Consider the following 22,221-nt stretch of genomic DNA (forward strand, 5'->3'; position numbering starts at 1 on the left):
TGGTTCTGGACAGAGGGAATTAAAATTCTCGACAGAATTGATAACAGAAGCTTGTGAGGACAGATAATCTCAACTCGAGTCATTCTAACAGACACTGCCCCCTAGTGGTGTCGTGGTTCTGGTGAGTCTTGAAAGTCTCCCAAACAGAATGAAGCCAAGTTAACTATTTTACGGATGGATTTAAGTTTGGTTAAAAACATAAGAGGATCCATGTTTAGTTCCCGTTCAGAAGGTGACTTAAGAAAAAATTGAATTATGGTTCTGGTGTAGTCTGTCATTTTACCATTACATCTCAGTAAAGCTGGGAGTCAGGTTAAATAAATAAGTGGGCACAAAAGAAGCAATAGAGGATGAGGTATGTTGGGTTTCCCATAATGCATCTCAAGAGGTTTTCAACACTTCATTTAGGTCTGAACCCAAAGTGTCATCAACCACGTCGGCATCCACCGCAAGGCGAGTGAAGTGAACCTGCAACTAGGACACGTCAAGACTGCCTGGATGTTTTGAAGAAGCCTCGTGAAGGTGACGGTGTCAAGCAGAGAAAAGTCAGTTTGCAAGAAAAAAAAAATGTTTATTCCTTGTAAACCTCACAGAGCGAGAGCGCAGCCAAGGTCAGACCTGGGGAAAAACAGAACAGTGACTGTGGGCATAGAAAACAAAAAACAAACAAAACACTTCTCTATACTTTCAACAATCAGTTGATCAAACAACCGACTAAACTGTTATTTTCACATCTTCATGAAGCTGATGACAGTGAGCTGAGTGTGGGGGGAAAACAAAAAAACAAAAACAAACCAGAGTCAAGCAATTTTCTCCCTGCAGCAACAGAATAGTAAAACCAGAAACAGGAGGCAGGGAAACACTTTGAAAACGGTCACTTGCCCAATGTTGCAAATACACATTCACGAAAAGAAATTTGACTTTCTAGTCCCTTACTTTTAACAACACGGTCTACTACGAACAGGTGACCACTTCCTCTACCTTCTTAACAGAAACTCTCATGGCGTGGTACTCAGCTGGATGTTAGAAGATTTGCAGTACATTCTTGAACACATTACTAGAGAAACAGGCGTTCCAGTCTTGGCACACGAACTGAAGTGGAAGATTAATTAAATTATTTCGACGGCAACATTAAAGTCGCCATTTTCAACGCTTTGTTTACATTGCACCGCACCATCTTTACAGTGTTCCCTTTCGAATAGTTTTTGATGAAATCAAGAAAATAGGGCACAGCAGTTAAACCAAAGGATTTGGGGTTTAACTGCAGCGGAGACGAGCCTCAGTTAGGACTTGTGATGAGCTCTATGCTAAGTGGTGGCTACCATCATGTCAAGAAACTGACACATTATGCAAATAGAATCAATTAAAACTCTGTAATTTGTCGCCGTCCCGTGTATCTAGTAAATTTTACTTGTATAATGAGGGAGCAGCTTCCCAGTCAGTGGCGAAATCAGTAGGCAGTCCCAAACAGAAAAAAAAAAAAAAAAAAAAAACTTATCCCACTCCACTGGCTGGGGTCAAATTCTTATCCTTTCCAGCTTAGCCAGATGTTTCACAACTAATTAAGAAAGTGCGGGTGGGATTTCATTATCAAACTCACTCTATGTTCTCAACTCAAGGCACTGTGATCATGACAGCTGATGAAAGATTCTGCAGAGCACTGAGGAGATGTACACAGTCACTCAACACTCTTTCAGAAAATACAAGCAGGTCCGAGTGTCGGGTGAACCAAAACGTCGTCACTAATGCTCAACATTTGCAACCGCTTGGGTTCACCGAATCTGAAGTTTCTGCCTCCGACCCAAGTTCCTTTCCACCTCGTTGCAATCAACGCTTCCAGCTTGTTGAAACCAACACATGAAATTTAAAGTGAACAAAACAGAACCACACAATACACTTTAAAAACTATTAACCGCCACACCCCAAAGCAGCTGGGAGCAGGGATAATTTGGTGCCTGATTGTGAATTAAAAGAATAAATTAAACGGAACTGTGCCATCTTTGCACTACATTCAGCTGGTTGTGCAGATGTTGACATAATTTCTCAGGAGAACGACAAATCGGTTTAAATCAACCGGATTACAGGTCAGGCTGATGGAGAAATGAGAACTCTCTTTCCAAATTGAGGAGGGAATAATCAACCTAAAATATACAGCAGCTACCCCCCCCCAGGACCAAAGAGCTGGTAATTGGTTGCGGTGTTGACAAAAGTGAGCGCAACACCTTTGAGATGAAGATACATACCCGATTCTGTGAGGTTTCACTAAACACTTAAGAGAAAAAAAAAACCTGGGCCTTCCTAGTTGAGATGGGATGTCCATTTGAAGTTTTTTTTGTCTTTTGTTTTAACTACAACAAATACAGTCACACAATACAACATCCTTCTGACCTGGCAAGGAGAGAACAAAAACCAAGAAAAAAAAAAAAAAAAAACAAAGTTCTCAGCCGAAAGGTGGTGGGCCAGCAGGAAAACTAAAAAAAAAAAATGTTGGGAAGATGGATGGAGGGGCGGGAGAAGCAGGGTGAAGCGTTCACTTTTTGAGTGGCTGGTAAACGGAGGCGTTGGGGTCGAGGCCGGAGGGATTGGTGTCCATGAACTTTGAGGAGTAGTGAGGGGTCACGGGGGTCATGCTGCTGGTGTCGGCTGTGTAGGAGATGCTGGGCATGACGGCCATCACTTCGGCTATCTTCTGCTTCAGGTCTTTGATCTCCTGGTCCTTCTGCAGGATCTGACCTGAGAACACATCAAGTCTGGTCAGTCTGAGAGAACTCTGACCACAGGTTTTATCACAATATTTCTAAGAGCATTCACACGGTACAAAAAGGTGTCTTCATGAATATTTTGTAAACCTTGTGCAATCTCCAGCTGTCTCTTGGCGTCTCCGAGTGCAGAGAAGAGGTCCAGTTTAATCCTGGTCTCTGCGCTCAGGCTGTTCTCCAGGTGCTGGGTTTTGTCTTGCATTGCTGACAGGGCTGACATTAGCACCTCTGTGTCTTTTTCATTTTCCTTGTATTTATGAAGCTCCTGAAAGAGAGAAGAGATCAGGACTGGAGGTTAACGTCTACTAACGCTTTGTTTTCTTACCAGGCAATTACTGCACACTGGTAGCACTATGCACAGTGACATTTGCCCTAGTGGCATTTTCAAGTTGTTAGATGAAAGAACATGACAACTTCCATGAACAAAATGAATAGAATATTCATAAAGAGAGAAGAAGTATTTCATTATGAACTAGTCTGTAGACGTGGCAATAACTGGCTCCTCCTGGTAGGTCTGTGCGAAACTGTCCAGTAATCTGTTGGTGGCTGCTTGTTTAACTGGCTTTGATGCTGACGATGACAAAGAGCCATTCTCATTTAGGTTCAGCCCGATTGGATTCAACTATTCATGTTTGATGCATGATTCTCATCATAGCGGAAAGCAGAAACAGATAACTAATGCAACAGCTAAAATATTATGTCACAACTCTGTTCATCTAGACCTCAGCATGAAAAATGTTATTTTTTGCGGTCTCACTTCTTCTGTTTTTCGGGAAGTAGGTTTTAGTGCAAGACGAGCTGCAGACATGTAGATTTGCTCTAAACCAATATATACTGGAAACAGGGTTCCGAATTAATTTATTCATTTAAATAAATACACACATACCTGCACTTTTACTTCAAGCTCTCGGATCTGGTCCTCCTTTAGCTTAATATCCATTGTTAATTTCTTACATTCTGTTTCTAATTCAGTGATCCGCCGCCGCAGCGTGTCTGTGCACTCCCCTCTAAAAAGACAAAGAACGCACAAAAACAAGGTGTTAATGATGTACGACGAGCCCTCTCACTCAGAACTTAATTTCCAATGTTAAATGTATCCCACTGTACCTGGATGCTGCTGCTAGTGCTACTGCTCTGGCTGCTGTGGCCTCCTCTAACTTCTTTCGCTTCTTTTCGTCTGCGAGCTGCTTCTCGGCAGTAGTTCGTGCCTCCTGCTCTGCCTTGAGCCTCTTCTCCAGTTGGCCCACTGCCTGTTTGTCCTTTTGCTTTGCCTGCACAGCAGTATGGAGCCTAGCGCACACACACACACACAATCACAAACATATTACAGCACAGCACATTATCAGAAAGAAACCAAGGAGAGGCTGGTCAGCGTGTCAAACTGGTGACACTGACACGTATCCATCAGTGCATCCCTTGAATTCTACATGGGCAGATTTTATTTTAGCAACCTAAGTTAATTTTATGTTATTTTGTTCCGTAGATTAACATCTTTTCACCAATTACCTTCCAGGCAGACACTCTAACAACTAATGAAGGCTGCAAGACAAGAAACCAAATCATAGTCTCCAGCTAGTAATGGTCTAATACCATCCTAGCCTTGAAAATACTCGCTAGATAGTGTGGCACCACCTACTTGTTCTGTAAAAGCTCATTCTCCTGGCGCAGCTGGCCCAGTTCAGTGCGTATGGAGCGCTCAGCGCTGCCCAACGAGCCTATCTGGCTGCGTAGGTCCTGCTCCACCTGCCGGCTGGCCTGCAGGTCTGCCTTCAGCTTTTTAACATCTTGCTCCAGTCTGTTCAAGTGGGGATATGAAAAAGAAGAGACAATCACACATTAAGCATGATGGAAATACACATATAGACCTTAGTATCAAATACATGTTATTGGTACACGATTACAGATGTTGTGGTCTAATGCTTCAGATAGACATGGCTGTTGCTGTCATGACATGTTAATATTTACTTTACTAGACTTGGAGTAGGCTATAAATAACAGGAAGACGAGCTTAAATTTAGGGCTACAGACATTTGTCTGTGTGTAGTCCTTACTGGAAGGCCTTAAAGTGACATACCAGCATTACAAAGACAACATAAGCTGACCTGATGGAACATACTACGTGCTAGTAGCTCGACGTTTCACTGAACAGAAGCAGACTCTGGGAAAACATTTGTCCAGATACATGACAATCTTACTGCTCACCAGAAGCATTCAGTTCAGATGCTTTTTGAAGTAATAACCTAAAAAGTGAGTTTACTGAACCAAATAAACAGGAAGAACAGGAAGAGTGGCATCAAAAAAAAAAAAAAAAAACACAACACAAACACTCATGCTGCATAACAGTAAACCAGTGTTCATTTTAAGAGCCATTTTTGATTTAATCTTAGTCTTCAGACTGAACTGTTTTAGACATATTTTAGTCATTTCTATCTTTCATAGTTTTAATAAACACTGCACATCACACCAGGAACAGAAGGTCTGGGTTTGTTGTTTACGGACACCACCGAAAGCCAAAGTATAAAATAAACAAAGCCTAAAAAACAACAGCCTGCCCATGAGTTTTGTTACACTCAAGTCCGGGGGCAAGCTATGCAAGACACTCTCTACGCACACAACGTACAAACACACTTATACAATACTTTGAAAGTACCGTTACTAAAAGGTTTTGTTGTATTCTGTTCACGCAAATGTTAGCTAGTTCAAACTTCCTGCCACACTAGATCCACACCCACACACCTTTGACTAGATATAATATACAAAATACTATGGGCTACAGGACGGACAATAGGAAAACTATTACAACAACTCATCAAAAGCTGTGATGTACAGAATAAAAACGACATGCCCTGACCAACACGCCTGTGTCTAAGCCCGTTTTTCTTACCTAACAAGTGCTTCAGGTTTGCTCAGCTGGTTGTTGGGAATACAGTTATCTGTGGGATCCTTGTGGGACCCACCTGATGTCCCTTTCCCCACTGGTAACTTGTGCTTCTTCTCATTCTTCCCCGTGGAAGAGGAGGATGATGCAGGTGTGGGCACGCTGCCGTTGGTGGCGCTGTGGCCACGGGGCGAGGAGTTGATGGTTGCAGCATTGCTGCCAGCGTTTTTGTAATTTTTGGAGGATGAGGATGATGAGGAGGAACAGGAGGAATTGTTGTCCTCTTTAAGCAACAGGTTCTCTGTGCTGCCCTGGTCTGTGGTCAGTCTCTTGTTGTTCATATGGTTCTCCATATACTCCATCTCATGGAGTTTAGAGTCCACTGATGATGGGAGGATGTTGTTGGTGTTGTGTTGCTTTTTAGCCTCCCCGCCACCTCGTCCCTCTTTCCCTCTATACTCTAGCTCTGGTAGTGGCGCCGATGTCTTTTTATTGGCTGGGCCGCCATTCTGTGACACGGGCGGTGTGTCTACTTCAGATATTCCTTTACCTGCTGCTGCGACTGGTGCTGTTGCATGAATAAAGACGGAAGTGGAAGAGATACAAATTAAATTTGATATGGTTATAGTTTATACTTTCTTTTGATAGACAAGTCCCAATATTTTCTAAACATCCCTTAAGGTAACTGTGAGCACGGAGACAATTCACATGAGGTGATTTTTAATCAATTTGAAATTAGGGCAATTTTTTTCTCACGGTACAAGAAATCTAGATCTACTTTGACATCTTTACCTGACCACACCCAATGGTTAGAGCCTCTTGTGATCATTGTGTACACTGTGTTTGTTTAAACTGTGAGGCAGGTGCACCTGCAACCACATACTTTGGATAGAAATGAAAAGCTGCTTAAATTAATGAGGGCTCGTTTGAGAAGACGGATGCATGACAACTCAACAAGACCTTGACAAAAGAACGGTTGAGATTAAAAAAATATGTTTCAATCTAACTGCCATCCAATCACACCTCAAGGGAAACTGTAGCTGGATAGTTCTGGCTGTATGAAATTTAAAACCCAATTCAAACATGCGATTATCAGTCCTAATCAGCCCTTTTACAAACGAGATGTAAGTGTAAAAGTGAAGCAGTGCCATACAGGACCTTACGAGACCAAATAACTAAGCAAATGTCCCTTCCTTTTCACAAAACAGCCTGATTACTGTCTGCCATCTCAAACAGTGGCACAGGACAGAATGAGAGGTGTTTCAGTTGCTATCAATGAGTTATCACAGACTTAAGGTAGTGAGCTAGCAAATAGGGCGGCGGAGTAATCGGATAATTCAATAAGCCTTGGCATGTAATCACATAATGTGATTTGATTGGTCAGTTCTAGAAGGTAGTGCACCTGAACCAGGTGCTTCATTTGTCCATACAGCATTGACTCTTACCTTCTTCTGCTTCTCGCTCTTGCCTTTGAAGCATCTGTTGCTCTGGAGGCAGAGCCTGCTGTAGGAGCTGCATGTAAAACTCATTCTCCTTCTGCACCTCTTTCTGCTTCCGGAGGCGCATCTTATAGCTTACATAGCTCTTAAAGCCAAAGCCCAGTGTGACCACAGGGTAGCCAATGCTACAGAGATGGACACAAAAAAGCACAATACATTCATAAAAGTAAAATCATAAAACTATCCAGGAAACTATTATATATTAGTATAATATAAATGATAACTAACCTACAATGATACAGGTTAACACAGCCAAATCCAGCTCACAGTCTTATTTTCATAATATTAATATTAAAATTGTAGAGGTAGAAGTGTAGATTTTTTTCATTATGGTAGAGAATGGTAAGAAAACCGTGGTTTTAAAATGACTCTACATCACTGGTAGAACAAAACACGCCTTTAAAAACGGCTTAGTTGTTCCTATTTGTACAATAAGCCACAATATATGCGACAGTGTAACTGACGTGACTTTACTGAGTTTATGTGTGGTATAGCAAAGACTAAAGCTGTGTGATGCTATGTGGAACCAAGTTAATTTTGATTTCTTCATTTAATTCCGCTTTTACTCTGTATCAGTCTGACACATTTAGTCAGCATTACACACACACTTCTAAAAATTGAAGCCCATTTGTGACTCACCAGTGTGCAGCAAAAGGACGACATAAGTCCACATGGAAGTTCTTCAGGTCTTTGAATCTGATGGCTGCCTCTATGTAAACAAAGAGTATCCATAGAGACACGGTGGGTAGACAAACCCCCCTCTCTGTGAAACAACACAAAGGGAAGCAGCACAAAGACGTTAGAACCAGGCATCATTATTTATATAACTTTAACACTGTCAAAGCCATAATTTTAACATGCATCAACATGTATAAAAATACATTTGCTCCTTAGGAAATATGACCGGATGGCCCAGTACAACACTATTATTCCAAATAATTCCAAATAAATCACAAAATTTAGAATACACGGGATTATCGAGTTTACTTCCCTATAAATTGAGACCATTTGTGGCATGAAACTTCCTGAATGTTCTCAAATGTGACTTTCAACAATGCGTCCTAGTCAGTGGAGAAACCAAAAACTTAAAAGTAATGTCAGATTTCACTTGAAATTAACCAGCAACTGCCCAAAATGTAACCAGGATACAGACACTAATCATTGTCTCCTTGGCTGTATTGCATTCAGAGGCTATGGAGTGGTCGGCGATATTAATACTCCAGTGACATCCGATGGCTCTGAATATCACTGGTGAGTAAAGTTGGAGAGCTCAAAAAGCAACTGAAGGACCACCCTGTTTCTCCCTCCCCCAACAGGCACTAGGATTTCAATCCGACACCTGGCTTTTGGTCAACACAGGGGGATGCCGCTAAATCAGACTGACAACTAATCCGCAGAGCACAGATCAATTACACACGCGATGTAAAATTCTAAGAAACAAGCCAACTATTTCCAAATAAGACGTAATGTGCATGGGCACATTGCAGATTTCACACCTGCTTTTCTGTGAAACTCTAAGTGGAAGTTATTCTACGAATTAGTGCCATCCATGACTAACAAGAATTTATTTTAATGTTATGTAAATAAACAGAAAGACTTCACTTTGTGTCTAAATCCTTTCTGGTTACTACTGCAAGCAAAAGTCAAAGTCACAAGGTAGCTTTTACTGCCATCTTACTGTATAAATCTCTAAAAAAAAAAAAATGCTTGTCAAATCTTATGTGGCGTGGTGTGGTTTACCGTTAGAAATATCAAGACAGCTAAACACAGCACAGCCTTACCTGTGTGCCAAACATACTGCACCCACACATAGGTACTGGCAGCAAAGAACAGCCATTGCACAGGGATGAAGAGGAGGCAAATGATGTCCGAGGTAAACGCCACACACACGAAGAATACTGAGAAGGCCTGTTGGAGAGAGAAGAAGTGATTAAGATGCACTACACAGAAAGATAGATGTAGGTTACTTGGCCGCGTTAGTATTTTACATTCAGTTGAAAAGATCAAAACATAAACTGCTCTCTTATGGTTTGCCAACAGCTCACCTTACGCTGCTGGACACCATTAGACAGGTGTTGAGTGCACATTCTAACATAACTAATGTATAACAGTCTAATCTGGTGTTAAATGATTAAATTCCACATATCACTGATGGAAAATAATGTCATGATTTCATGAATATGACGTTTTTGATGCCCTCTTTCCCTCTACAGTATTTATGAGACACATCCACAACGACAAAACACACACCTACACAATACATTTCAAGAGCCAGCTGTCCAATCTCAATAACAGACCCAAGGTGAAATAAAACTATGATAAATGGACATCGTATATGTAGATATCAGGTAAACTAACACGTAAGATTCTCATTGGATCTGTGATGTACATGTAGCATTTTGATGAATAATGCAGCACACAACATGAAACAAGCATGTCCTTCTTGAGACTGAAGGAAATTAAATCCCTAACGATGCATCTATGGACACACACAAAAAAAAAATCACTGGGATCAATCAGGTGGCGCAGAATGGTATCTTAGGATCAAAGATAAGTTTATTAATAGTAGCCAGTGCTAAAATCACTAATTTGGCGAGATGATAAAAGTGGCGTAAGAGACCTGTTGTTTTACATTTTGCAATACAACACCCTTTAACGGTTCACTTGCGAATTATTTATACATTGCACACTTTCATGTTTAGGTTGGTTATAAATTATTTTGAATCCACAGATGCAACACAATACTGTGTGCGCCATTCTGCTCGTTACACCCCACTGTTAAAGCAACGCCCTGTAGTTCTTCTTTTTAATGTACATTTCAGCAACCAATGCGTACAGAAACTACAAAGTATATTCATCCCTTCTCCTCATCTTATACACTCAGAGAAACCCCTTTATGCTCATGTGACATTTAAAAAAATAACATATTGACAAACTTTATAGCAGTGTTGAGGACGGACCAAGTATGGAAAAAACAAAAGACCAATGTGCAAAATTGAATTATCCTTGTAGTCTATCTATCTAAGCATCTATCTATCCATCTAGTCACCTCTGAGACAGTGAGTCCCAGCACTCTTCTTTCTTGTCATATGTTTAAAAATACTTTACCAGTTTATTTTAAGTATAATTCCACAATGCTCTTTCTCCATTGTTTTGAAAGCATAATAAATGGAAGGAGGTAATTACTCACCAGCCCCTGGTATCTAAAGGAGTCGTACACACTCCGGATGAAGAGCCAGAATGGCCAGAGGTACTCAAATCTGAACTCAAGAACAAAGTCTGCCAGTAGCACCAGTGCCCACACCACCAGGAACTTCAGGTAGAGAAAGGTACTAAGGGCAAAGAAGAATTAGAAGAATTACATTAAGAAAAAATTGAACACTAATATACACTTTTAAAATAGACTTGTTTTAACAAAAATGTTCCTCATCTTTACCCTCTACACTAAATATATAGCATATTCCCATTACTTGGAGTGTGTGTGCATGTGTGTGGGATGGACTGAGTGTATGATGCATGTCTGAAGCGTACTTCTGCAGTTTGACAGATTAGATGCCATCTGAAGGCAGTCTGAAAGAGTTCTATAGCAGCACTTCTGCTTCTGGATATGACAACAGTGCCTAACCACAGTATGTTCTTATCATTTGTGGTATCAGTTACGGCACGAGCATATGGATACAAAATACTGCAATTTCTTGCGTTCTAGGTCATGTATTTAAAATAAATAAATAAAAGCTCAACGTGTCTGACCACTTTTTCTTTGTTCTTACACTGAGACACAAAGTGACACAGTGAGGGTGTTCTTTGATCTCAAAGCATGGCTGTTTTGCGGTGGGACACCTGTTCAATAATTCAGAGACTGCCCCACATCTCTATATCTGGATGCCACGTGTGTAACTGTTGGCCTTTCACGTTTGGCTCAACAGATACATAGGAAGCCACACAGAGGTGGAACCTATCAGGTGTGGCTAATAAGGACAAGCAAGCAACTTTTTTAGCTTGGACAGCTTTATAGAGCAACACGAGTCGGACCAACTCACTGCAGTCTAAACGGCTGATGTTTATAGTCAATGTTTACATAGCTTACATCAGTGTCGTATGAATAAATCTCATGTGCGGCCGGTGGCCACGAGAACACAAAGCTGCTAAAGCGCTGACCTAAGTTACCTTCGCTAACGGGAAAGCGGTTCATTTTGATAAAAGCAGCAGATGACAACTTGACGTGGGCAGCCGACGACAGACAGTCGTGGCTGTTTAATTCACATTTGAAGACAAAGCCACTACCACGCATGTCAAACGACAACAGTGTTGTAAAGCAGACCTTGCGACATACATGGTTCAAGTCAGGCTGTTTTGGGGGCCTAGCGCTATAGTTAGCCTAAGAGTTAACGTTACCTGCTAGTGTACAGTGAAAACACACGGCTAGTACACAGTGAGCTACCACTAGCAGGTAGCATTCAGTAAGCTACTATTAGCAGTTAGCATAAACTGAGCTACCACTAGCAGTTAGCACTCGATAGGCTACTGACAGCAGTTAGCACAAACTGAACTAATAGTAGCGGGAAGCATACACTGAGCTACTATTAGCAGTTAGCATACACTGAGCTAACAGTAGCAGGTAGCATACATTAAGCTACTAGTAGCAGTTAGCAGCTAGCTAGGTGAACAAGCTACCTAGCAGTGGCAGTTCATTGGCAACAACAGCACCCGTAGGACTGTGTCCGTTTTGCAGCTACAGAGTCACCAGCTAACGCATACAGGGCCCCCCCATTATTGTCGTGAGGAGGACGCCCCCCCTCCCATAAGTTACCTGCCGTATATACCCTCGGTGATTCGGTTCCGTTTTAACGGCCGTCGGAGTTTGCTGCAGTCCGCATTGCGCCGCTTCATCCTCCTCCCCTTGGCTTTGGCCTTCGAGTAACCACTGTAATCTTATCCAGTTTTCTTGTGTATGTGTACGGACAAAGACAATAAATGAAGTGCCTGCAGTATATGTCGCTGTTATTATTTTTTCCCCCACTGGAAACAAAGAAATAAATAAAGGAGTCTGTTCGGGAACCTCCTCCTTTTATGTTAGCGCAGACTCAATAAGCTCAAACCGCGCTGTATTTCACGTACGTGCACTTGTCAGACGGCTGGCACGTCCAATCAGTTTCCCCAGGTCTGTCCGTCGACGCCTCTTGTCTTGGCGGACACAGGAAAGGACCAATCATGTCTCACCGTGTCCTCTCACTCAATTCAGCTCCGCCACACACAGCGCAGGGAAGCGAAGGGGGCGTGGGACGCTGCTTGTGGAACGGCTACATGTCAGACCAATCAGAGGCCTCTGGACAAAACGGGAGTCACTCATCGACCAATCGAATAATTGCGGAGGCGGGGCTTACTTTCCTGGAGGTTTTTGCCTTCGGTTTGTTATGAGCTGAAAATATGCAGTCTTTGGGACAGGATTCCCTTTGTGACCGATACAAAGACACCCATTCCTGCGTACGTGGGTTATTTATACCAGTCCCTTTGTGTGTTGTTCATTGACAGACTTGCCCCAAGGCGCTGAACACCATCCATGTTTTGTTACTAGGTTAAAATATGTGCACGGTGCGTGCGCGCGTTTGATTTTTTAAAGTGAGCGCTGCTGTTAGTGCAGCATATAACCTGATGAACTTCACCATGAATGTTCTTCGTCAGTGTCTATAATGTAGTTGGTCAAGACATAATTAATAAGTAGTTTTTACAACTAATATTTATATGCACAGATGATATTCTATAACTCAAATCGTCTTTTAAAATGTATTATAATTTCTGCTGTTGGTTTGAAATGTCTATCTATCTATCTATCTATCTATCAGTGTGTGTGTGTATATTATTATTATATATATTTATTTATTGATTTATGTATGTATTTTTATGTTATATTATATAGTTATATTTATATAAACGTTCTTCTCTTATGCATAACCTCATGTTGCCCTGATAAAAACGAAACGCTGAGCTCTTGGGAGGTTGCGCCCATTTCCAAAGCGTTGGGGCACCTCTTGCGTCACTTGGAAGAAAAGTGCGCTGCAAACATCACCAATGGCTCCCAAATACGCACCTAGTCTACGCTCCCGTCTGGCACCTTTGTTGCTTTCTCTGCAGACAGCCTTTATCATCATATATGCTCTTTTCAGTGAGATAAAAAATGAGGAAAATAAGGATGAGAACACCTTTGGTAGCATATACCCAGGTAAGTTTTATTTTTACTTTTTGAGAGAGGGGGGATTTAGTCAGTGAAGATAAGCATTCAGGCTTAATTGACATTTGTGAAGAAAACATGTTATAAACTAACTTCTTATACATGCTTCAAAAGACACAATAAAGGAGAATGTGGGGAGTAACTGCAGTTATTACTGTCAGGGAGTGATAAGCTCATAGCTGTTGATTAGAGGAGATGTTGTTCTTCACAACAGGGCTATAGGGAACTGGGTATTGTACTGCTTTGTATTTTTTTTTTTATTTTTTATTATTATTATTTTTTATTTATTGTAATTGTGTGCTTCATTTGCAGAGTTCCAGGATGTGAATGTGGTGTTGATTCTAGGTTTCGGCTTTTTAAGCACTTTCCTGGTGCGGTATGGTTTCAGTGGCTTGGGGTTCAACTTCCTTGTGGCCGTTGTGGCCACCCAGTGGGCCATCATACTGACCAGCTTAGAGTCCCTGTATGACACGGGAAAGATCATCATAAATTTGAAAAGGTATATATATATATATCAAATGTATATCTTGTTTATTTAACTGGCATGTATTAATCAGAATCAACTGTTCCTCAAAATGTGAGCTGTAAAATTTTTTACTGTCTTCATTTTTCCATTATTGTTTCTAATGTTTGGTGTAGCTTGGTAGTTGCTGAGATGTGTGCAGCCTCTGCCCTTATCTCAACTGGAACCATGCTGGGGAAGATGAACTCAGTCCAACTCGTTGTTGTTGCCCTGCTGGAGGTGTCAGGGTTTGTCTTAAACACATGGGCCCTCAAGATTCTACTGCAAGTAAGCAAGCTGTTCTAGGAGTAAAGATCTGAGGTCAAGAATCTTCTCACCAAATACTTTAGTCTGAGCGTGCCATGTCCTCAGGCTTGCTCTGCTTGTCTGCTTCGTGTAGGTCCAGTCTCCGGACAGCATCATGCTGCTTCATGTCTTCGGGCCCTTTTTTGCACTCATGCTAACCTGGATGCTCTACCGGAAAGGCTCAGAGCAGAGATTTGAAAAAGAAAAGCTCGGGAAAAAATCTGGATTGTTCTCCATGTTAGGTGAATTGTATATAGGACTTTTCCGATTAAACTTTGAGATAAAAAGAAAAGGCTTCAGTTGGATATTTCTTAGTAGGCAGTCACTCTGGTGAAGCATAACCCTTCTACATCTTATACTCTCTGTTGTCTCTGTTCTCCAGGAGCCGTGTTTCTCTGGATGTTTTGGCCCAGCTTTAACTCTGTGCTTCTGGATGCTGGAGGCCCGTGGAGGAAGTTGGAGGCGATGTGCAGCACCTACCTGGCCCTGGCTGTCAGCACTGTGACAGCAGCTGCTGTGTCCGTCCTCTCCCATCCCAAGGGAAAACTCGACCTGGTATGATCTGACACTTGATATGTTAACATACAATGTCGTTACGCTGCTTCATGAGTAGAGTCAACACAAGCTGGGCTTAAGGGAGATGGTGTCCGGTTTTGGAGCATGTGTAGCACCAAAAACTGAAATAAGTCAGCCAGTGTGCTTGATGTTGGCGAGATCTAACCTAGCACATGTCTCCACTCCACCAGATCCACATGCAGTCATGCATCCTTGCCGGTGGTGTTGCTGTGGGAGTTTCCGTGTCAGTAGTTCGTGAGCCATGGGTAGCCATGACAATCGGATTTGCTGCTGCCATTGTAGCAACCATTGGTTTCCATTATCTGAAGGTTTTCATCAGACACCATCACCTCAACGTTTACCTTTAAATTAAATCATCTCTAAACCATCACAACTCCTGACACTTGCTTTTTTTTTTTCCACCCCAGGTGCACATGCTACTTGCATTTCAGTGCCATGACACCTGTGCTATTCTGGGCACGCATGGACTTCCTGGTCTGCTGGGATGGCTTGCGCGTCTCCTCCTGCAGATAAAAGACTCCGGTGATCACGAGGCGTAAGAATGTAACAGTCATGCGACAGAAGTTGAAAAGGCGCGACACCCTTTGTAATCGCTTCTTTGTTTTGTAGGGCTGTCCGGTTTGCCATAGTTGACATTTGTAGTCTCCTTTTTACCATCAGTCTAAGTTTGTCCATGGGAATCATAACAGGTACGTGTTTTCTTAAGTGTGGTTTTTATTATGCAGCAGTTTAGCATTATCATAACAGAAGGAAACATGGAGCAATGCAATTAAAGCATCTGCATGAATCAAATCATTTTACTTTGGAATAATTACGGGGAGTCACCTTAAGTCATCTCTTATTAAAGGCGTGTAAAAACATGTAAGATGACAGGTGTCTACAATTGTACTCCAATGCCGTTTAATACACTCACTTGCCAGCTGATTTACACTAGTGAGAACAAATTCATTTAACCATAACTATCCTACACTTAATCTGAATACCGCAGTCGTGAAGATAATGGCATTCAGACGTTACGGTTCATAGCAATATTAAAATGTATTGTGTTTATTATTTTGACAACAGGATTTTAGGCAGCAGGCTAGGCTAAATAACAGCAAACACATTTGTGTTTAATTCAATCACCACAAACTACATCTTCCAAAATGATCATCTAGTTGAATTATCACCTTACTGATGCATAAACTGAAGATGAGAATGATCATGAAACTAAGATTTAGTGCAGGACTGTTACAATGTAATGCATTTGTTTTTATTAGTGTACTTAATGAACTGGTAAATGAGTGTAAGTTATTTTCTGAATGACTATTGTCTATGTCACTGTTTAAAGGGTTCCTGCTGAAGTGGAACTTCTGTCGACCTCCTCAAAACAGGAAATGCTTTGATGATCAAGCGTACTGGGAGGTATGTGGTCCTGTTGTTTTTTTGGACAAAATAAAGTCTGTATGAGGACATTTAAATTAAGGCAAATCCGTAAATCCGCACTGTCGTGTTTTGCAGTTTCCCCACCTTTTGGTGCGCAAGTAAGAAGATGAAAACAGACCTGATCCCGGAAGTGCGAAACATTTTGCCGTTAGCTCACTGTACATCATTTCCTACAATTTTTCTTCTTGTCATGAACAGTAGATAATAGATGCTTTGTGTGTGCATGAGAGGGATGCAAATCACAGGCTGAACTGTGGAAAGAGGACCATCAGACTTGTTTACTGTTATGTGTGTTTAATGCTGTCAGTGCTGAATTGGGTGATAAACAAGTAAAATGAATAATTGTTGCATTTAAGATACAAATCTCCTCTCCTCCTTTGTTGACTTCTGGTCAGCAGTGTGGGCTACTTAAATTTCAATAATAAAACTTTATTACTGCAAATTTCAGAGCCGATGCAGTGTTATTTCAGGAAAAATACCAACAACCCCATATGGTTACATTCAGTAAATGCGTGTAAATTATGAAAGATTGCTGTCGATAATATTTTGTACCATTATATATAATTACAAACTTTCCACCCAAGATGGTTTAAAATGAAGGATGTTATACAAACAAGTCTACCGAAAATGAAATGTGGACAGTTCAGGGTAGCAGGGTACACACTTTTTGTTGTACACAACACAAGTTGTAAACCATGTTAACAACGTGGCAACGCAGCCTGAGTCAGAATATTCAAACTTTCCCAAGCTCTATGGAAATTTGTGCTTAGTAATGATTTAGCTCCTATACAGCAAATTATATAAATTAAACATGTTCACCTGAAAGCTAAGAAAGTTATATGTATAAAGTGAATAGACACAGAAGTATATTGTCTCGTATAATTACAGAAAGCAGGGTGTATAACCATAGACATGTAGAGACACGGAGTTCATTACTGCCAGAGATCCTCTGTACGCCCGAACTTGAAGACCAAACCCCTGAATCAGAAAAACACAAGCATAACATAATCACTATAACTCCTCTGACTCCATTGAAACTTAAGCATGGCATGGAACAAAGCTGCCACAGAGGACTCGGAACCTACCCAAAGAAAATGAATGCATTTTGGAAGAAGATGGCGATACCAGGGTAGACCACAGGTTTCTCTGCAAAGACAGGATTAAAGAGGATACAACATTATACATGGCTAACATAGCAGGTGTTTTATTTTCCGACCCACCTTTGAAATCAGGATTGTCACAAATATTCCCAAATTGCAGACATTACAGAATCTGAAAATAATAGTGGAACACAGGCTATTTTTTTTAGATTATATTGACAGGTCAGGGAGCACTGAATGCACCACCTGGTTTGGTCTCATGGGAAAGCGGATGTAAACAAAAAGGAGACCGAAGGGCAACATCTTGCTGTACATCTGCTAATCCAGAGTGCTGACTTTGGAGGACAGGTCGATGAAGGCCATTACTCTGGCTCTTCCACACCCAAAACAATTATGTTTACACTTCACACTGCAGTACACAATTACCCAAAACACGCCACAAAACCCCACAAACAACAAACAGCAGGGTACTTGATGGCCACAAAATGCATTCTGGGACACCCGGCTGTACCAAGTCCATGTGAGTTACTTTCCAATGTATCATCGCTAACTGTGAGGGGCAAGTAAACATCCAGATATTTGGACTGTACTTGGTCAGATGCACACTTTGAATTGCAGCTGTACTTGGGCAGCGACTGATGACGTTTTACAAGAACAGAAAAGAATGCACATTGCTAAACGTCTTCTGTGCCACTGTGAATATCTGTCAAAGGTAGCATGCTAGTTAACAGAGGGCTAGAATGTTTACCATTTCTTGTCAACACCATCAGCTGCTGTGTGCCATAGGAGACTAGTGGTTCTACACTGGTTGTTTTGAACGTACTGACACATTCATCCTGATTTTAAATCCTTCATGTATAACATGTTTATCACTCATGGGGCAGTCTAGATGCGTCTGCAAGCGGTTCAAGGTGTTTAAGAGAGAATATGTGAACTCTCTTGTGGCCAGACAACCTGTGAGGAACCTTGGCGCTGAGCGCGGTCAAAATGGATTTCTATGCCGACGGTCAGGAGGGACAATCTGAGAGTAAACTGCCAGGAAACACTTGTAATCCCAGATCAGTAATAGGCAGCATGTGGTATTTTGCATTGATCTGAATCAGTCTATACAACATTTGTCTCTCTTCATTGTATTGTATGTTCGACACTCTGGAGATGATTAACGCTGTAAAACCGCTCTCAGTGGCACGCCCCATAACTAGTCATAAAACGGTTAATCAAACTGAACCTTGGTGAACAGATAAACAGCACTTACGAGGCACGACGAATCCTCCAAACAGGATCCACATGGAGGCAATGAGGGAGCCAAAAGCCAGCATGAAGCCAATGAAGAGCCACACTCTAGCGCCTGCGAGAGGAGATAAGACAGGGCGGGTTACTAGGTGATGTGACACAGCACTTCTTTTTTGCTTCTTTGCTGCTTGTACAGCAAAAAAACAGAAATTAAGGTAAAAGTGAAACTGAGGAAAATAATCCTAAGAGGGAAGTTCATATCCTATATCATACACACCTGTCTGTCCCATGCAGCCTTCGCTGTAGCTGTCTCCTCTCACTTGGCCATTGGAAACAGCATTTATCCTAGATGGTTGAAATAAGATGACATCAGGAGCTAGTAAGTTACTTTTATCTGAATTACCAGCATTTAAACACTTTAATCCACAAGCCAAGGCCCCACTCAGCGCATGGAGATGTTCATTGTCATGGAGATGGATTAGTCATTATCACATGATTTAGGTATTCAAATTTCAGTCACGTGATAACAGATGTCTGAGGACACTAGACCAAAACACAGCATCAGCTGATGAAGTCATCAACAATGTTTACTGGGTCATTCACATCCAACACCAGAGTCGATCCTTAAACAGAGAAAGGGGTAACAACTCCCACCTTCCACATACACATTCTCCAGCTACCACATGACTGAAACTCTATACATGAGTCACGTGATAATAACTACCCCTTCATGTGCTGTTGAGGCAGGACTCGACGTGGAGCTTTATGCTTCACAGATACCAAATAGCAGCAGACCTGTGAAAATTCCCTTCAAAGTGTAATAAATGTAATATTTCCTTCAGTCATAGGAAGTCTGTCTTACATGAGAAACGCCACCGTAGCTATGACCCCACACGTATGGTAGGCATGATGAAACTCTCCCTGCCCGGGGTATTTCACTGCAGCGTCGATGATGATCCACCAACCAGTGAAGAACTGCAATGACAAGATCTGACGGTTAAGCTGAGGAGTTCAATGATGATGAGAAGTACAAATATCTAAAACAGATGCACATAAAGCACTCTTTGAGCAGCCAACACTACTATCTGTAAAACCAGGGTGAATAAGTGGAAATACCAGGACTCCAGCAGCAACAGAAGCGATGGTGTTTCGTCTCTCTCCCCAGTCCACATTGCACTCACAGTCTCCGCACCGGATTCCGTCCAGAAATCCTGACATGACTCTGCAAAAGGGCGTTCGTAACAACGAAACTGTAAGTCAAAGCAACATCACAAACACGCAGTCATCTCAACAACACGAACACACACATTAACACACACATTAACACACATATTGGTCGTCTGTTTGTTCGTAAAGCCAGATAACCCGGAAAATGGACACCTGGAAATCAGTGTATACTTTAATGCGCAGTCGCCGTACAGGAAGGATGATGCTCATGTACTTAGCACCCACAATTCTGTAACTGCCAATTTATTCTCGAAATCTGCAGCTCTTTAACACCTATTCGACAATAACGCAGTCGACTTGTCCCGCTAAAAGTTACAGAAACTGAAAGTATTACATCAAAGGGGGTAAAAGGCCGTGTGATCTCATTCTTTTGTTCAGCGCTTTGGTACTAGCAAACATTTCCCTGAAGGTTTCTTCTTCTCGCTACGAAGTCGCTGAAAATAACATTTGAACTGCAACGACAACGGCAGTCGTGAACAAAAAAGCGCACACTGACCCTTTTATTTGTTAGTCATGTCATTTTCAAACGAATTCTTACCTTTTATTTTCGGTTTTTGATGTGGATCCTTTGGATAAGCCCGACTTTGCTTCCGATAGAGCTCAGCCACGCACATGCGCATTTCGCCCACACCCATTTGATGAGGGAACCTCAGAGACGCTGTTGATAATGTTGCCTTCAAGTGCTACGCGTAAAATGTAGACTTTTCGCGTTTCACATGAGATATTTAAAACCTTTATGTTTTTTATGGTGGAATATTAATGGGTTCTTCTTATTATTAAGATGTCTTCGGTTTAATGTGAATTATAATAATACTGAATTATTATCATTATTATTGAAATACTGAATGTGTTACTTTTGTTGCTACTTAGAGGTGCGACGTAATCTGTGATTGAAGGATGCTCGGTGGATTAGCATAGTTTAGTCTATATGCTGTCACCTCTACTATTAAAGCAAAGATCAGCAAATATATATGTAAATATAATAAATGTGACAGAATGAAGGCAAACGTTTGTCATCACACTTTGTTTTTCACTGTTCATTGGGTTATTTAGATGAGACTAAGCAGTGAGGCAAAGCTAAACTAAAAAATTCCCTAGCTAACATTTAGCACAGTTAGCCTACATTTAGCACACTTAGCCCACATTTAGCACAGTTAGCCTACATTTAGCAAAGTTAGCACACTTAACCCACATTTAGCACAGTTAGCTAACATTTAGCACAATTAGCACAGTTAACCCATATTAAGCACAGTTAACCCACGTTTAGCACACTCAACTCACATCTAGCACAGTTAGCCTGTGTGTGAGACAGTAGTGCACGCTTACTCGCGCATGTGTGTGGTTGTGCGTCCTGCAACTCTTTGTATGTATGGGTACCTGTAACTGTGATAACATAAATTCACATTAAGAGGAGTCCCTGATAATAGAATTGTCTCAGCTGCGGCACAGGCCTGCGGGTCAGGGGTTGCCATGGCAACTCAAGGTGGTCGTCAATGACGACAGAAGCGCGCTGGGCCAGGACAGAGACAAAAGGGTGATTTTCCCCCTCTTCACTGGTCTCACATTTGGGCTTGGTCTGACAAAACGGTAGCTCCTATCAGAAAAACACGTAGACTGTGGGCGTCGTAAGACCTTTCTAAAGGATTTGATATGTTTCTTGTCTTTCTAGAGTAAATATTTTGTTTAAACAGGGGTCCCTTCTGCTTCTCACACAAAATCTTTGCATTACAGTCAATCGAGAACACAGAGGGACGTGACTGTGAACAGAGGCCCGCTGTTTAAATTCTGTACGTCTCATTGCTTTACCGGGCACATTGTGAGACAGAACAAGTTTGTCTACAACCGTGGGAAAAATCACGTGTCTAATTTCTAAATTGTGGCTGGAACAAATGTGGAAAGAGAAAAGTTTCAAGCAGTTTCACACACGTGCCTTCACTCTGGCTGATGATGTCACGCACTCTAGCGCGAATTTCTACAAAAATGATCATGGTCATTGAACAGTAATTGATCAAAAACTATAAGACCTATCAAAACGTTTATTAATACACCAATACACAAGACTTGTGTCTACATTTTAAAGTTCAAATGATTTAAATGAAGCCTCTAGTTGAAAGTATGCCTGAGCCATAGACCTTTGCTTTTTTTTTTTTTTTTCGTCCGTCCCATTCATTTCAATGGGAAATTTTCCAGTTTTTCACGACTTTGGTCGCAAAAAATTCGTATTTCATACAGACAAGTAATAGCACACTGTTCCCGATCAAACTGCACATTTTGATATATAACTCAAAGAGCTGTAGGACAAATTAGCTTTTTGAGCTGTAGGACGAGTTGAGGGATGAAAAAGAGGAGGAAGAGGAAAAATAAATAATAATAAGAAACATGCAGTATAACAACAGTGCCTCGGGCGTTGCCCCGTGGCCCTAATGAAATATTATATGCTTATTTGACGAAAAAAAGTAAATCTATTTGGTTATATTAAAACAGAAA

At 41.4% G+C, this 22,221-nt stretch overlaps 3 protein-coding genes across 4 annotated transcripts; 1 reads left to right on the forward strand and 2 right to left on the reverse strand.

Moving 5' to 3' along the window:
- Positions 1–550: 550 nt before the first annotated feature.
- On the reverse strand, positions 551–12,225 carry maco1b (macoilin 1b). Its single transcript, XM_047611473.1, has 11 exons — positions 11,947–12,225; positions 10,327–10,468; positions 8,918–9,044; positions 7,776–7,899; positions 7,083–7,261; positions 5,644–6,205; positions 4,396–4,554; positions 3,867–4,049; positions 3,646–3,766; positions 2,850–3,024; positions 551–2,733 (listed from the first exon to the last, which is right to left on the reverse strand). The coding sequence occupies exons 1-11, from the start codon at positions 12,024–12,026 to the stop codon at positions 2,531–2,533; spliced, it is 2,055 nt and encodes a 684-aa protein (XP_047467429.1). The 5' UTR covers positions 12,027–12,225; the 3' UTR covers positions 551–2,530.
- Positions 12,226–13,116: 891 nt separating this feature from the next.
- On the forward strand, positions 13,117–16,537 carry rhd (Rh blood group, D antigen). Its single transcript, XM_047611651.1, has 10 exons — positions 13,117–13,356; positions 13,678–13,864; positions 14,005–14,155; positions 14,268–14,415; positions 14,556–14,728; positions 14,920–15,057; positions 15,157–15,284; positions 15,359–15,438; positions 16,080–16,153; positions 16,250–16,537. The coding sequence occupies exons 1-10, from the start codon at positions 13,206–13,208 to the stop codon at positions 16,274–16,276; spliced, it is 1,257 nt and encodes a 418-aa protein (XP_047467607.1). The 5' UTR covers positions 13,117–13,205; the 3' UTR covers positions 16,277–16,537.
- On the reverse strand, positions 16,452–20,433 carry tmem50a (transmembrane protein 50A). 2 transcript variants are annotated; one of them, XM_047611653.1, is made up of 7 exons: positions 20,273–20,433; positions 19,624–19,729; positions 19,370–19,482; positions 18,785–18,852; positions 18,530–18,622; positions 17,260–17,320; positions 16,452–17,152 (listed from the first exon to the last, which is right to left on the reverse strand). In XM_047611653.1, exons 2-7 carry the CDS (start codon positions 19,723–19,725, stop codon positions 17,107–17,109), a joined length of 483 nt encoding a protein of 160 aa, XP_047467609.1. In that variant the 5' UTR covers positions 19,726–19,729; positions 20,273–20,433; the 3' UTR covers positions 16,452–17,106. The 2 variants fall into 2 exon arrangements, with proteins under 2 accessions (XP_047467609.1, XP_047467608.1); XM_047611652.1 differs by having other exon boundaries at positions 19,624–19,757; positions 20,273–20,370.
- Between the last annotated feature and the right edge of the window lie 1,788 nt (positions 20,434–22,221).

The sequence above is a fragment of the Mugil cephalus genome, chromosome 17 (assembly GCF_022458985.1).
Source record: "Mugil cephalus isolate CIBA_MC_2020 chromosome 17, CIBA_Mcephalus_1.1, whole genome shotgun sequence".
Classification (NCBI taxonomy): Eukaryota; Metazoa; Chordata; class Actinopteri; order Mugiliformes; family Mugilidae; genus Mugil; species Mugil cephalus.